The sequence below is a fragment of the Falco peregrinus genome, chromosome 5 (assembly GCF_023634155.1).
Source record: "Falco peregrinus isolate bFalPer1 chromosome 5, bFalPer1.pri, whole genome shotgun sequence".
In the NCBI taxonomy this organism is placed as follows: Eukaryota; Metazoa; Chordata; class Aves; order Falconiformes; family Falconidae; genus Falco; species Falco peregrinus.
The window spans coordinates 32,528,574-32,545,590 of NC_073725.1; the positions used below are offsets into that span (position 1 = coordinate 32,528,574).

At 40.6% G+C, this 17,017-nt stretch overlaps 1 protein-coding gene across 1 annotated transcript; it reads right to left on the minus strand.

The window, feature by feature from the left end:
- Positions 1–3: 3 nt before the first annotated feature.
- TSPAN13 (tetraspanin 13) lies at positions 4–16,988 on the minus strand. Its single transcript, XM_055803483.1, has 6 exons — positions 16,683–16,988; positions 4,395–4,562; positions 3,032–3,112; positions 2,063–2,176; positions 1,615–1,725; positions 4–464 (listed from the first exon to the last, which is right to left on the minus strand). The coding sequence occupies exons 1-6, from the start codon at positions 16,743–16,745 to the stop codon at positions 390–392; spliced, it is 612 nt and encodes a 203-aa protein (XP_055659458.1). The 5' UTR covers positions 16,746–16,988; the 3' UTR covers positions 4–389.
- Between the last annotated feature and the right edge of the window lie 29 nt (positions 16,989–17,017).

Below are 17,017 nucleotides of genomic sequence, written 5' to 3' on the forward strand. Positions count from 1 at the left end.
CCATGTATTTTCATCATTTTAATGAGCAACTGTGAATTTTTTGTAATCAATGAATACAGCAGAAAATACTTGTGGCTTTTTTTGGATACCAGTAGTGCTATAAAACCCACTATGTAGAGTTCACCACATCAATTACCAAAGTCTTACCAGAGTTATTTAACAAGCTCAGAGCAGCAGTTTGACTCTGCCCAGCTACTAAATACACCGGTCTACTTCAAGACAGATTCTCAGAAGAAAAATAGTGGGAAATTAAATACGAAAACTACAAATTTCTCGTAACGTTTTATTTTGGGTACATGTAGAATCCCTATTATGGACAAATATCAAACTACAGAGAATCTGCATTTTGAAGCAGAGGGTGCAGAGACAAGATTCAGTCATTTATAAACTCAAAGAAATGCACTAGGGTTTGCACGAGGATCCTTTTGGTTCCTGTATCTATAAGTCAGCCAGACTCCCAGAATCTGAAAACAAAACACAAAGATATTATTAAGCAGGCGGTCTCCACCCCATCTTCTATTTGTTTTAAACATAAAATCCTGACAATTCTGAGTATGCAAATTTAGGATATTTTACTGTTGCTAAAATGGCACCACACACCAGCTTTCTTAATTAGAAAAAGAATACACCTTCTCAGAAAGTATTCATAGCTAGCAACAAACAAAAACCCCAACACTTTATCTGCAATGCAAGATATTTTCCATAGGCATGTCTAGTGTTAAATTATTCTGCCCCTTCCCCAAATTGTAAGTAATAATAAACCTGGTTTTAGTGCAATGATAAATCCTCCAAATTGTTTTATTTTACAGTTACCACTTAATTATGAGGCTATTTTTCTAGTACATTTTCAAATCGTGTTATCCCCCCCAACCTCTCAGCAGCTTCGCATTTTTAATAAAGAAATTGAGGGCAGAAGTCAGAGTGATTCTACTTAAGTTGCTGTAGTACCTACAAACCTTCTCAAAACTGCACTATAGAGCAGGAGGAGTATTTTCACATGCTTTACTGTGGGGTTATGAAAGACCTGCTCTGAGGGTTTTTATCCACTGCTCAATAAAGCCAGTACCCAGTACCATCTGGGTACCAAAGCAAAGACTCAAAGACCTTTTTAACCTGATGTTTAAAGTACATTTCACTCATCATGAAACTGTATCTTTGCATTACAGAAGGCATACACAAAAAAAAAAAAACAATCCCCAAATAAAAAAGGCCCAAATGACCTGCGGGGGGGGGGGAGCGGGAAGTGTAGGCAGAAGAACAGGGAAACAAGGTAAAGTAATGGCACACTTTTAATTATGTTTGAAGAATGGTAAACCTGAACAGCTAACTTTCTGCAAAACTTTAACAGTTTACAGCACCACATTTTAATGTGGTATCTAGTTGCAGTTTGTAGTATAAATAACAAAGATGCAAGAACTCCCAGTGTTGAATAAAGACAAGCCCTCCTCCTGGCAGACTTCAGCAAGCTGACAGCCTAGAAAAATTTGATCTAATTATTTGACTCCTGAGATAGTACTGAAAGTTCCTGTAATAAACCTCCTAAAATTAATTGCTTCCTAAAACAATGCCTTAAAATTGGGGAAAAAACACTGCATTTTCTAACCTCCTACTCACCTCTGTGAAACTGAAGAAAAGTCCTATGCCTCCAACAAATGTCAGCACCATTCCAGAATATTCTTCTATTATCGGTGCACATGGTTGACACTGGCGACTTTTAAAACAATCCTGTAGCAGATACAGAGAATTTGCACTCCCTTGTCTGATGACACTTCATTGACTGAAAGCACCTAGCTAGCCCTCTAAAAGACTGCCAGGCATGAAAAAAACTCTAGCAGTTTTAAAGGACTCCAGAAAAGCAAGCATACAAATAACAATGGGGTACAACCTTTGCAGGGTGCTTTGTGATTACACTTCAAATAAGTTAACAAAAGAGCTTAGTATCATTGTTAACAACTACTTTACACATTTGTTAAAAAGCTCTGCTTTCTGACACTACAAAAACAATTGTACATTTTCAAACAAACAGAATGAGAAGAAGTTTTTTCACACTTGAAACACTTACAGAGGAGCAGGTTTCATTCTGATCAAAAACTCTGAATCCACAACAATTCAGATTTCTCTCAATATCTGTTCTCGCACTGTTAGTGTTATTCCATCCCACCTCTAGAAGTTGACTCTAGAAGGCATAAGCAAACACATGTTAATTGAGCTGTTTTGCATTTCACTGGAAACCAATACACTAGACCAAGTTGAAAATTCCCTAACTAAAACCTTCAGATCCTGAAGTCTAAAAGGATAATACATTAAAGAATAACTTGAATGTTCAAACAGCCTGTGTAGCCAACGAAACAGCAGCACTTAGCAGCAGCACATTCATGGTTGTAATTAATTTTCTTCCTTCCTTTTTCCTAAATACAAGAGCACTAGTAATGGGACATGCAGCTAATCTAACTGGGACTCCTCAGACTTTAAACAAAAAGTGTGTTTACATGTAAAAGCTGATTATTTACCCACTGTACTTTTGCCCACTTCTTATGCGGTAAGAATTAAGTCTCCATACCTCATGGAAGCTGGTTTTACTTTCACATTTAAGGGTCACCTCTGTTCTTAATGTAGTTAACTTTTTCAGTTACACAAGAACAATTCAGTGGCTTTATCATCTTTACATTATGATTACTGTAGATTTCATCAGCTTATCTGGAATTGCTGAACACATGACATAGCCAAGATATCATGCTCCTACGCTTGTGACCCTAAACCTAGGCAGGAAGCTTAAAACCAAATTAATTTTTTTTTTTTTTTTTTAAAAGACAGCTGAAAGTCACTTTAGGACTCAGATGTTATTTCCTTCTAGCTACTACAGCCAAGCACTGCCTAATTCTAGTACTTAATTAAAAGGATAATGTTGCTTTTCTTAGAATAGCCTCTCTCCATTTTGTGGAAGACTATATATAAATATGTGTGCATGTATGTACAACATACGTATTTACAGTATTATGCTATAGATTAACTGAGAAGTCAGGAAACTTACCTGCTGTTCCTTGTTTAGTGCCAAACAGGCACAGGAGACAGAAAACTGGACAATAAAGACTAGCAAAAGAATAATCATGTACTGGAAATAGTTAAGGATATACTCTCAAATTAATTTTGCTTTTATAACACATATGCCTAACGGTATTCCTTATTTCACTGGATAACAGTAAGTGCTTTAAAATAAAAGAACTATAGAAGTGAATTCTCACTGGATGTGGAAAAGATGACCCAAATAATGTTCGCAGACCTCAATCACCATGTATTGCCTCTTTCTGGCTACTACTATACATAGCTGTTATTTCTGGGTTAGGTGTTTCTTGCCTAGCAAGACAGCATGAGCAGAAACGTTAGTAAGAGGAGGTTTCAGAGAGAAAAGTCTACAGCCAATTTCTCCAGCTTTAGGGACTCATGTTGTCATTACTTCATTAGTAATGACAAGATACTTCAATTACAAAATTACAAAAGATACTTAATTACAAAAAGATAACTTTAGCCTAAATGTAAAAAAAAGTGAAAGTTCCTTTTGGAACACAGCCTCACACACTTCTGAACTAATGCATCTGAAGACAGTGTAAAACAAAAAGAACAAACTGCGATTACTAAAGATGACGTTTTGAAAGTCAAGCACTGCCTTCACAATCTGGCTGCTGTGTTCAGAGGTAAATACGTAACTCACAGAATTAAATGGTTTGTAAAGTGGAGGTCACTATTTATTCATAGACTATAACCAGAAAAATAAACAGTTTTATCGAATAAATCTCTTTTCTCATCCAAACAGGCTGATTTTGTTATGCGAGGCAGCACCACAGACTGCATACACACTGTTGGTGTGCACAAAGGGGCAGGAAAACATACTGAGAAGGTCTGCACTCATTTACAGTCTGGGTTCGCAATTAAAGACTAGGTATGAAAAGAAAGTGCTTCTTGACAGGCTGTATTACCAACAATGCACTCTCCTGCCAGCTACGACCAGCTCACTATCTGGAAATACCACCCTTTTCTACTGTTAAACATTAATAGTTCACATACTCTAGCTTGGTGTAGGGTTGAGCATACAGTAAGAGGCACCTGCGACACAGTGAGCCACCACAAAAAGCCCTCAAAAATTTGAATTATTTTAATTTTTAAAAAGAGGAGACATGAAAACTTCTGTCTTCAGAGCACAAACAAGGGAGAAAAAAAAGAAGCTGGAATAAAGTTACATGGGAAGGAAGTTTAATGTAGCCTACATTTGCCCAAAATAAGATTGTGAATTTCTGTTCTCTTTCTGAAGCACCTTCCACATCAGTCTCAGCTGACAGACCAGGTTGTTTACATGGCTTGAACCAAGCTGCAATGCATGTAATGCATCAAAAGGATACAAAGAACAGCAGTACTTGATGATGTTTCACCGCACCGATCAATCCAACTAAGGCAATAAGGAAGAGGAAGATTCCTACTGCAATTGCCACTCCAACAACTCTGAAGCTAGAGATGAGGCCGAAGCCAATTCCCCATGCCGCAATTCCAATCAGCAGCAGGCTTACCAGCTGGAGGGGAGAGAAAAAAAAAGTTAGTCTGCATATTAAAAGAGTCAACCTACACACAGCTACATTCTTTACATTAAAGTTGTTATTAGAAAGGTACAATTTTTCTTTTCAGTGAGAAGAGAAGCAGCACAAGCCTAAATAAACCAATCCTCCACTTCATCACAGAGGTAACTTCAGTTCCAGATGCTTTAAGGAACACATGTTCTTCAACACTGTTAATGTGGAACTGTTACAACTTAATCTACCTACAAAGTCAAGTCATGTTGCATTATCTGTGACTGAATAGAGACATTAAATTGAAGCGCGGATTATAACAGAACCAACAAATAAGCTAAAAACCATTAGCTCATTCAGCTTTAATTCACAGAATGAAAATTCCAAATGCTTTCTGAAACAGAAGGAGTGTATTTAAAGAAAATAGAACATAGAGCTCCACATACATAAAAAAAGCCCACTTTGCCAAAATTTACTGTAATCAGGAATACAGCTGTATTAATTCTACAGTTGATGATGTAACACAACAGTTGGCAAGATCACACAAAAACACTTTTTAGATCTGTATCTCAAGGACTTCACGTAGTAAAACAATAAAGGTGCCCTGTCTCTGCTACATATTTCTTCAAGAAAATAGCTCCGCTATGAAGTCAATCCTATTCCAATACCCAAAACACTCTTACGTCATTTCCTTCCTTCTAAAGATGGTATTCAAGGAAGGCAGGCAGAATCTGTCCCAGTTAGTTTACTCGGATTTATTGTTTATACAGGCAGGAAACTCCAGCCTTTCCTGTTTCCATGCCAAAAACACAGAAGAAAAAAAAAATTCCAACATGAAAAGCTGCAGAGAAATCTGTAATGAGGTACAGCATGAGGGAAGCAGCAAAGCCAATCCAGATGTCCAATACACAAGATGCCTAATACTCTCTTGCTTGAAACAGTTAAACCTATGTGTAATCTACCACCCATTACATTCTCAGTTAAATAAACACCGATTCAACATGCAAATTTTAACTTCCCAAAACCATGACCTCACCAAAATGTACCCAGAAATTGTATCATTATTAAAAAAAAAAAAACCAACAACAAAACTGTAAGCATTTGGTCTAGTCCAGCCACTTGGCTTTATTCAACAGAAAACACAGAGTGAGCACCTACACTTGCTCACCAGTTGCCATTCAAACAAGATGCACCTCATGATGTTTTACTACTTACCCTGAGGGATGGGGAAGAAAAAAAAAAAAGAGGACATTTCCAACTTATTTCAGTATATTTACCCTACAGCAGGGCATTTTTGTTGATTTTAATACCAAATACATCTGTATATTTTTTCAGCTTAAGTACATCTTAGAAAACTGAGCTATGTAATGCTGCTTTTGAAACACGGAACTCTAAAATAACATCAAGAAAGCTAGTAAAACAAGTGGTGATGCTTATCAAGATCAAAATACAGTGGGTGGTTTTTTGTGTGTTCACGGAAGAACACATCTCAAAAAATATTTTTACCAAAAGCCAGTAAACCACATAAGAAATTTATGAGTCTGCAAGAAGAAAAGGAAGGTATTTGTTATACCTACACCTCTCTCTCACCACAAGGAGAGACAAAAGAACAACATACAATTTCAAGCAATTCTTCAATAGCAGTAGAGTTTTAGGATTAATTCACATTTGTCTTTCTTTCTCTTAAACAAAAAGCCTTAACCACCATGTTTATTTAAAACGAAAACACCAGGCTAAGCTGTAGTGAAACTAAATTATGAAGAGGGGAGAAATAAAAAGTAAAACAAAACAAGAAGCCTTGGCTCAGCCACAGACAGATTTTCTGAATGCGCACTGCACATTCCTGATGTCATCATGTTAAAAATTAGCCTTGCTAATCAGACAGTTATGTGCAAAACCTACCTGGTTTGATCTATGCCCATTCACTATATTTCTTCATGTCATACTACCGGGAAGATTTATTTTCCCACGTAAGCATCAGAAGTGAACAACAAAAGAAATCACATAACCCAGTTTCCAGTCAGAAGGTGCTGGCTGACGTCCCATACTCTGCACCAACTTAAAAGCACGGAGGTCACACTGCCAGTAAACAGCTCTTCAAAGTGTTACCTCATAAAAAAACCTCAAAGGCAATGACAAATCTCAATTAACAAAGAAAAGCAAAAAAACTTTGTCCCTAATGATTTTCACCAATACTTCTTCCTTCTGCCTGAGCTATGAGTGTCAATCTTTATTTTCACCAATCTGCCTCCAGGATACCAAAAACTGTATTTGTTCAGCTCTTTCCTCATTTCATAAGAGGTCTAACCCAATTTGATGCAATTACTTTCAGTCTTGAAGTATCAAAATCAAAAGAAGAGACTTGAACAATATCTGTGCCTAAAACACCTACTGGATAAATGCAGTGTGTGAACTGCAGGGTACTGGTTTCTTGCTACTGTTACTCATCCCAGCATCCATTATTCTGACAATATGTACAAGAAATGAGTGCGTATGACACTAAAAGCTATTACCATGACCCCCTGGCCCAAGAAGTTTTTCTGGCAGACACATTATGAATCTGGAACTGCCATGGTTTTCCAGTTGAAAAGAAGCCTCTCTGGCCTTTAAACCCATTCTTGAGCCCTGGATGTTCAGGAATTGTGTGACCGACTTTGAAAAATGAAGTATCATAAAATAGTTCAGTTTCTCTTTTGATCACATTCCAGTTTTAGAGCTATCAGTCTCATTTTCAAGCTTTACCTCCATAATACCAAGGCTGTATTTTCTCTTTTCACATGACAAAGTTGTCCATTATCCAATTCCTTAAAACATCTGGAAATTCAGTATGATCACAGATCCAGGCTACTGGGCTCTGCTTGGCAAACTAAGTGAAAATGCTGTATCCAGTCAGGCAGATACATGATTTAGATAAAAGTAACTATAAGCTACTCCAATTCTGGCCATTTAAACTAATGGAAAACTGACTTCATGTTTCAAAACTGGAGATGGCAGGTTTACAAACCATTCTAGAAACAGATTCAGTATTAAGTTCCTGACTCCTCAGCATGTTGATGTAAAGATGAAATCATGGTTATTCCTTCATTTTCAGGTTTGGATTGGACTATCTGAATGTTGAGCAGTAAAACTATACTTAACACACACACATATATATAGTGCCATAATGTGAAAAACTAAAGTAAACATACTACTACAAGCAGGAAAAATAATGTAAGCTGCTTGGGGAAGAGGTTTTAGAAGTCTGTAAAACAATGCAAGGCTCATAGCATTAGGCACTGTTCAGCCACTAGAAATGACTGCTCTACAGGGCTTATTCCAGTGTTTTGGAACAAAAGGATTTAGATGAAGTATTTCTAAAAGTGAAGCTGCTAAGACTCTGTAGTAAAACGTACTTGAAACGAAAGTACTTAGTAACCATACTTTTAAATGAGTAATATGTACATTCTAAATGGATAAGCTTTATTTACTTACAAAAAAAGTAAAAAAAAGTTCCTTTATTTCTGTTAAATAAAGGAAAAAGGACTGTCTACAGAGCTTCTGAATGTCACATTTTCTTTTACTGAAATGACATTTCACAGCACCAGATTCCCCTGAAGAAAACAGCATCATCACTGGAAGATTGAAACTATATGTGAAACTTCATTTTATGTATATGAGTTGACTTACATAAAGTTAGGCTTGGTTACCAACACTTCAGATTTTTGCTTGGTACATCTATCAGAAATGTATGAAATCACAGTTCAGTTTTTAAGTGATTAGGACTGATCTGGTTTCCCACAGCAGTCTCATAAGCTGAAAAGATTGGGTTGGAGAAATGGCCAGTTAGACTGAATGACAATAGGTTGGACTGCTTGAGCTTCAAGGGTAGCAGCTGATGGCTCATCATCCAGCTGGTAGCAGGTAAGGAACACCACAAAGGCTGATACAAGGCCAATATTACACAGTATCTTCATCAGCAACCTGGGTGATAAGACAGAATAAATCCTCAGAAAATTTGTGGATGATACTAAACAAGGAAGAATGATCAACTCTCCAAATATATTAAACTCAGATAGACCTTGATAAACTTGAGGAATAAGCCAACAGGATCCTCAAAGTGCAAAATTCTGCTCCTGAGGTGCTTCCGGGGAGCCTGGGAACAAACTGGTTGAACAACAGCCCTACTGAGATAGATCTGGAGATCAAACTGGTTGCCAAGCTGAGTATGAGCCAAGAGTGTGTTCTCATTGCAAACAGGGAAAGCCAAGAGGAGTGTACTCAAAGAAAACAACGCTAGTGAGACTGCAGCTCAAATACTGTGTCCTATTTCAAGTCCCCCAGGTCAAAAAGGAATCTGAGAACCTGGAAATGGCCTGGAGCCTTGCAGGTGATGTTTGAGAAGCAGGTGATGGAGCTGTGTTGGTTTAGTCTAACAGAGAGGCTGCCTAGGGATAGTCTAATAGCAACTGAAGCTGGAGGCGATTTGCAACAGCAACGGAGGCAGTGTTCTCGGCTTCACAAGTAACAGCTTTGGAGGTTCAGACTGGACATTAGAAAAAAACAGCTGCAAGGTGGTCTGGTGCCATACTCGGGTGATAATCTTTGTTCTCAGAGGTTTTCCAGACTCAGTAGACAAAGCCACAGCTGACAAGTATTAGTCATAATCCCACTGTGAGCAGGAGCCTGGACAAATGAGCGAGCCCCAGAAGTCCCTTCCAACCAGCACTCCCACACACCACAGCCAGCTCTTCCACGGCGAAAATTTTGCCACTCTCCACATCAAAAATCAGAGTTCTAACAGGCAGATAAGAGACAGATTTAGCACTACGCAAGGACTGTTCTGTACCGTCTAGCTCACTAAATATCTCCTAAACCCCATACCAACAAAACACCTTCTTAAAAGCAGTAAGGTCCCCCAGTAAAAGAGCAATGAATGATTCTGAAGAAGCACTTAAACAGCTTCAAAACCATCGGGACAAGCCAACAGGTATTAAGAGCAAAAGAATTTATTACAGTCTCAAGCTGGAACAATTTGTCCCACGGAAACATGCTATAAACACACAGTGTCTGCAAACCAAAAAAGCAACGTAAACCCATGGGAACTGTGTGCATGTGGCGGGGGGGTGACAGCCAATATTTTAAACTTAATATCCTCATTTACTATATACTGTGTTTCCCATCAATACAAACCCTAGCTAGCAACCTTATTTAAAAAGCACACACACAAACTCAGGCTTAGCATAATTCTACATATAAACGCATCAATTTTGAGGTTAAGTAAATGCTTTACCGGAACCAACCTACAGGTAGCACAAATCCTAAGTGAAGAACAGTAGTTTTCACTATGAGATTGAGCACTTTTTCTAAAGAGTAAAAAAAAAAAAATTTAAGGAAATCAAGCATATTACCAACAGACAAAATGTTACTCCATTATCAGCACCTCTACCAGAAAAATTTTAGGGACTGTAAGTTCAAGAACATTGGAATGGATCAGACTCCACTTTAAGTGATTTCCATTATATATATATATATATATATACACACACACACACACATTTGAACTTCAGAGATATTTAAAAATTAATTTAGAGTCAAAGAATGTCTTTGTCACAGAGATGAAGTCATCACAAGTTTGACTGCCCTGTTTTCCGGTTAATTTCTCATTAACATGATTAAAGCATTAGCCTTTACAATACTTGTCAGGGTTCTCTTTCCCCTTACTGCTGCATGAATTACTACTCCTATCAAAAAAAACCTCCAAAAACTCTTAAATTGCCCTATTCTTTAAATCCAAGTTCTCCTGTGCACACAGCTGCTCATTACCCTTGCTCCTGTACTGGAAAAAAGTATTTCTCTTCACACTTACCCTTTGTGTATTTATCCACAAGGAGTCAACATTACAAGAAGAAAACATGACACTGATGAGTTATTTCTCTAGACCATGCCACTGAGAAACAATGCAAATACCCAGACCAGTTCCTCCTTCCTTCAACAACAATCCACAAGCAAATGTGCTGTTTTAACTAGCAACTATTCAGTATTGCAACTAGCTTGGACTGCTCACAAAGAAGGAAGTCATATGCAGAAGTTTGTTTTCCCACTGTTTTCTTGTAGGCTCAGCCCAAAAGGGAGTTAGTAAAAACTGCATTTCAGAACTTACATGTCAAGAAATACAGCCTCACCATTCCCAGATAAAGAGACTATAGAGCCTTTACACTGGTACCAGCAAAGGAAGTATTTACAGACTACGTGTCAGGCTGGGTATAGAACAGGAACTAAAACCAGAGAGATTACACACATGAAGAAACACATCCTCCCTAACTTCTCTCTCCACATTTAAGTTCATCTTCCACTTCTTTAAGGGGGCTTTAAATTTTAAATCTCAAATGGTATGTACTTCGAAGGCAGAGATCGCCACCACCCTGCCTTTCAACTGGGCCAACCATTTCTGCACAGCCACAGAGACTCTAGAACACAACTGTCCTGGATCCCTGCACTTCATCTAAAACCACCACATTAAAATAAGTGGCAGTATATAGTGGTACACCTTTAGCAAGTTTAGACTAAATTGATTTCTATCACAGCTGTGAGCTAGCCAACCTGTAAGCAACCTTGTCTCCTTACAGTACTTGTTCAGCTTTGCTGAAAGCAAAATAAAGGCTGAGCAGTAAGGAAAACTCTGGGTACCTCCAAAGGATTTCTAACAGAATGCAAAACCTTCCACCCTTAGGTGCCTTATTTAAATGAAGTTATCAGTAGTCTGGTTACTGAACAGCCTTGAGACACATCACGTGGAACAAGTAATTTCTGTGAAAGGCAGAATTCCTGTTATCATGAAAGCCAGTTCTTTCTGTTTCAGGCCTACTTCAGAGTTCTTCATGGCACTGGCCAGCACTTACGGTCAAGTTGGTTTTGACGTGTAACAAGGTCCTTCCACATTAAAATGGCAGAGATTTAACCTATTTCGTACTCCCTGATCTTTGGAAATGAAAGCTTTCTATTGTGTATCAGGAACAATTATGTTCTAAAATATTTATTTTTGCTTCCTTGTTTGTTTATTGTTTTTTAAGAAGCTGTGAAACATTTTCAGGAAGCCCGATGATCCCACATACCCTTCTTCCACACATGTATCTCCTTCAACACAAAACTGATTAGATTAGATCACAACTAATAAATTAAGCTACAAGGCTACAAGACATTCAAAGGGCTTCTCAATAACTGTCATCTGCACCACTAGGATGGCTGAAAACATCAGTGGTATCAAAACATGCCAAGCTCCATACAGCCTCCTTCTTCTGTGCCCTGTCGTTCTCCAGTTCCTTCACGAAAGTGTCTGCCTTCCTAGCTCTAAATGCCACTATGCACTCTGCACAAGGCAAGTCAAACAACAAAACCCACTCATATCTGGTCTATGGACCCAGTACATGTCTCAGTTCCCACCTGCTACCACAAACCGCTGTCACTTTGGCTACAAACTGACAGACAGTACAGCTGAGGGTATTCCCAAGCACTGACAAAAGGTCTTGTAGATCCATGTTTTGGCTGTAGCCGCCCTTTCATGCTCTCAAGCGTGAGCATAGAAACCTTCCCCAAAAGCCAATGAATGCAAAACAAAACAAAAAGGCCAAATGCAAGACTAAATTGACATGACCAACATTAACCTTCCCTGCCACACACCTGGGAGCTTCTGTACCACTTTAATTTACGTGTCAAGACTAGATAGTACAGCTTATACTGCTGCCTTCAAAATGTCCTTGAGAATGACAGAAATAACTTACAGACAACCTGTCCCACTTGCCAAGCACCCAGTAAGGATGCTGAGCTAGACCAGCCCAGCACAGGCTAGTGCTGGGGCAAACTTTTGACTCTGCCCTCTTAAATGCTGACTAAAGACTGTCAGACACAGCAAACAGCAGGCTATTTACTGGTCACTTCTTACAGTAAAACAAACTTATACAAACCAAAACAGAACTGAACTCAGAGATCACAGGTTCATGAAATTGCTGCATAAGGCAAGAACTGTGTTTCTCTAATTCCTGTCTGCTTGTACCTGGCTCCGTATAGCCACTACAGCAGTCAGGAATTATCAGACAATGCAGGAAACAGTCACATCCCCTTTCCATAGGAATATCCACATGTTCGCCCTGCCTCTAACACCAGGTTTCCCCCATGCAGCAAAAAGACAGATGGAGCTAGCACACTTGCATGGAAGATGCAAAATGCTCACTCCTTTGCAACGGAAACTCTGTATTCAAGACGAATGTTATTAAAAACCCTATGATGTCAAGCACACATTGTCCAAACCTGAAAATTTCTGCACTCACCTTTCACACTCCCATAATACAGGCAAAGCAATTTTGATAGAGGGCAGAAAGCACAAACGCACTAACTACACCTCCAATAATTGCTGCATCCAGAGAACAGGCAGCGGTAGGAAAAAAGAAGCTTACAACTTTCAAATACAGTGCTTGAAAATGGATGCAAAAACCAGGACATTTCATAGACAATAAAAAAAACAGGTTCAGAGAACAAAGTCATAGAAAAAGTACATTACTTTGACAAGGTACTTTAAAGTGTTCTGAGGAAATGTGGATGATTTTGTGGAATGAACTCTGTGCCACTAAAAAATACACACTTTAATGGTAAAGGTACCCTGTGTTTTAATTTCAAACAGCCACTCTAGGTGTAAGAAAAACTGAAAGCCTGCTCATCAAAACAAATGTGAGATGTTTACTTACCAACAACAAACAGTTCATGTTTGCTGCTACAGCAATAATTAAGTAGCTGCTTGGGTGACAAAACCAGCACACACCATCCAAATGAACTGACTATTTTTTTTTTTAAATTTAAGTATCTGTGGCCCAGCTACCACCCAATCTTTCACCACTAATTAGCGCTTAGAAATTTCCCTTTCCGTTCTGAAAATCTGATTTGAAATAACAAATCAACTGTTCATACTTCAACACAATTACTCAAGACCTCCTTGGAAGGAACACTGTCTACCTAAGGAAATCCTTGTCTGGTTAACGTGAACAAATACTGGTGGAGCCAGCATCTAGGGTTCTCATACCTGGAAGATTAGAAGTCTTAAATTACATACACATCCTTGAATTTGGCTGAATTCTGTGGACAGACATTTTAAACAGTTTGTATGGGTTTGCCATTTGATGGGAAATATAAGTATGACTGAATAAAGACAGACAAAATTTGACAGAAACCCAAGGCTAGTATCTTAAAGGTCCTTGTATACAGACATTTCTTCCATGTCAGACTTCATTCTGGCAGTACACATAATTATATACACAGAATCAATAAATACTCTCAATTATTCTTCTTGACTCTTCCTATAAGAAATCATACTGAAGTCAGCAAGATTCAGCATAGATGTCAGAATTACTCATGTAAAATACATTTTAAAATAGAATCAGGCCCTAAGGACATTAACTTAGACCAGAGAAGAACCAAAAGTCATTAGCAAAGTACCATCCAAAAAGAACATTAAATAAGCAATTAGGTTAGTGGGTTTCTGGTTTCTTGCCTTAAACCAGTAACTGATTTATTACCGCCAGGACATGTATTTTTCTTGGTGTACTACCATAAAAAGTAATATGCAATAGACAGCAATAGAAAAATAAAATAAAAAGAAATATAATAAAATAAAATAAAAATAAAAGAAAAAGAAAATTAAGCTCCAATATCCTATTCTAGAAGTCTTTTAAAGAAAAACGGAGTATAAACTGTAACCCCCAATATACAGTTCTAAGCGTTTATTTCTTTCAAGAATGTGATACAGCCACATCAATGCTAGCTAGAAAAACATTTGACGAGTGTTACCTATTTGAGCTGATACTCCTTCTTACCCCCACTACTCCCCTCTCATCAATTATTACAGTGAATTAATATTGTTTAAAAAGATGATGCTTTTGCTTGTTTTTATTCTGTCTTCTGTATTTTCTTCCAGCTGGGAAAAAAATAAACCTATCATTCATCACTTTTGCAACCCAATTCTTGTATTGTTAGGGTTTTGTCTAGCCAAGGACCAGAGAAGCCCACATAGTTTGCTAGATCAACTCCACCAGGCCAACTAAACACCTTAAATGTTATTTCTGCAACTCAGAATTTTAAAGCATTAGTCTTGTAACTTGTCTATAATTAATACATAACACAAGCAATAGCAATTGAATATTCCAGTTACTGTAGTTCAAAGAAGTCATTCCTTCCCTTCAGCAAAAATGTGTGGTCTGCATAGGTCAAATGAAAGAATACCATGTGACACCCACAAAGTAAATTTGACTCAAGGAGATATCAGAGCAAGATGAAGGTCACAGGTGCACTGTACAGGTATCACAGACAAAACTACAGAGGTCCCAAAGACCAACCCACCCTTGCTGAGGCCAAATATGTCCAAAAGGCCTACCAGACCTCTTATACCTGGTGAATATGTAGCTATAGGAATAAGTAATGGTGTCTTCAGAGAAAAAAACAACACCTACCATCCAGGTGACCTCAAAATGAGATTTGTGCATGTATTAGGTTAGAAAGAACCAGATTTCTTTCACTACTCTGTCACTAAAGAAACAGTAACAACAATGGCAAAAAGAAGTCTTAAATTAACCTCTGGTTTACTGAAAAGAGAAACCAGGATGGGACTATTTACCTGTATCCTATCCATTGGGACGGTGCAATCCCACAAAAAGCTGGCCATGATGATTTTTTGAGGTCACTTCCAACCTGGGCTATTCTATTCTAACCTTCATTATGACAGTCTACAAACACTGACCTTGCCTCCAACTACAGTTGCCAAACGTGGCAATGCCTGCCTGCTCCCCTCTATTCTGGCTGGGGTTAGCTTGGGCGATCCGTAGCATCACAGGGATCCTGGGTGACTTTCACAGCTGTATAAGCAGGGACTTCCTAAGCATGTTCCACAGACTTTTTCAGGGACATACTCGCTCCGCAAGCTCCTCCAAGGAAGCACGTGCAATAGCACAGCTTCTCCTATATTAAGTTCCCTCTTTTCTGAGGGAACTTTTCACTCATACACCAAAAAATACAACAACTCTGGCTTCAGCACAAGCACTTCTATATCCATTTGTGCTTCGTCCTGGTGACTAGCGTCAGGTCCAGTAACCGACAGCTACGAGAACTCCTTGTTCTGATGAACAGCCTTAGACCTGTTTATCCCACTGTCCTGCCCTCAGTCGAGATCAGGCAGTGCTTTCCGAAAAGCACCACCACCGCTGCCTGCAAGCACTGGCTGACCCCAATTTCAGCCTGCTGGAAGTCATCCCCAAGCATGAAAGTTAACGTGAAACATTAGAGGACATACTACCTCACCAGATGAGCTGTGAGAGGAAGCCATTACATGCACTCACTCCTGTCTCTTGCTGCTTCTGTGTCATTTTAAAATAGATAATGAGGAAAAAAACCTGCAGCTACACCGTAACTGGAGATTTTATTGTTCTCTGTTGAAAACAGGCCCTCCAGCTTGCAGAGGCGAAGCGAGGCACCTGCCTGATGCTCCCCAAGAAGTCAGTTATTTCAGTTTATTACACTACTATTTCCCTGGCCCTCACACACACAGACGTTACCGCCGGCCTGGTCCATCCCCGGGAAGACCAGGGGGCCGGGGGCCTTGTCGCTCGCCGAAATGCACTTACCTCTCGGTGCTACTCCCTGGCTTAGGAATAACAAAGTGATCCCTTCCTCACTCGCGCCCGGCTTGGTGCAGCGACCCTTCCACGCAAGGGAAAAGGGCACCGCAGCGCCGCCGCTCGCCAGCCCGGCCCAGCCCGCCGCCGGGGATGCGGTTTCCCCGCGGACGGGCAGCCTCGCCCCGCCGCCCGCTCCCGGACCGCCCTGGATTTTGATCCCGGGGAGCCACGTCTCTGCAGTGACAAAGCCCGGCCAGACGGGTGCCACCTCGCCCGCAGCTGGAGGCCGCAAGCGAGCGGCGGCCCCGGCTCCGAGTCCCCCCAGCCCCTGGGCACCATCCCGCCGAGAGGAGGCCGCCTCAGCCCGCAGCGGAGCGAGCCCCGCCGCCTCCCCTCCCCGCCGCCGCCCCCAGCCCACCTCACCCCGCCACCCGCCGGGCGGGGGAGACGCGGCCCGACAGCCCGCGCCCCCCGGCCGCCTCGCCTCACGCACCGTGTAGAGCAGGTTGAGGGCGCAGAGGCAGTTCTTGGAGCACGCGAAGCCCCCGCACACCATCGCGCCGCCGCTCGGTACCGCGCAGCAGGAGCCGCCACCCCGCCCCTCGCCGGCAGGCGGGCGCGGCCGCAGCAGGTGAGCGACGGCGGCGGCCGCTGCTGCACACGCCGATTGGCCGCTCCCGGGCACGAAGGTAGAGACACGCAAATGAGGAGACGCGGAGAGGGCTGGGAGCGCGGGCGGCGGCGGTGCCAGTCACCCGCTATCTGCGAGCCCCGAGCGCCCGCTGCCTCGCCGCGGCGTTGTGGGGGCGGGGGCGGGGCTGGGGCCGC

Coding starts and splice junctions, on each gene's coding strand:
- TSPAN13 (XM_055803483.1), bottom strand. CDS start 16,745: ATGGTGTGCGGGGGCTTCGCGTGCTCCAAGAACTGCCTCTGCGCCCTC. Junction 4,563..16,682: donor CCCTCAACCTGCTCTACACG/GTGCGTGAGGCG, acceptor TCTCCCCTCCAG/CTGGTAAGCCTGCTGCTGAT. Junction 3,113..4,394: donor ATCAAGTACTGCTGTTCTTT/GTATCCTTTTGA, acceptor AACTATTTCCAG/TACATGATTATTCTTTTGCT.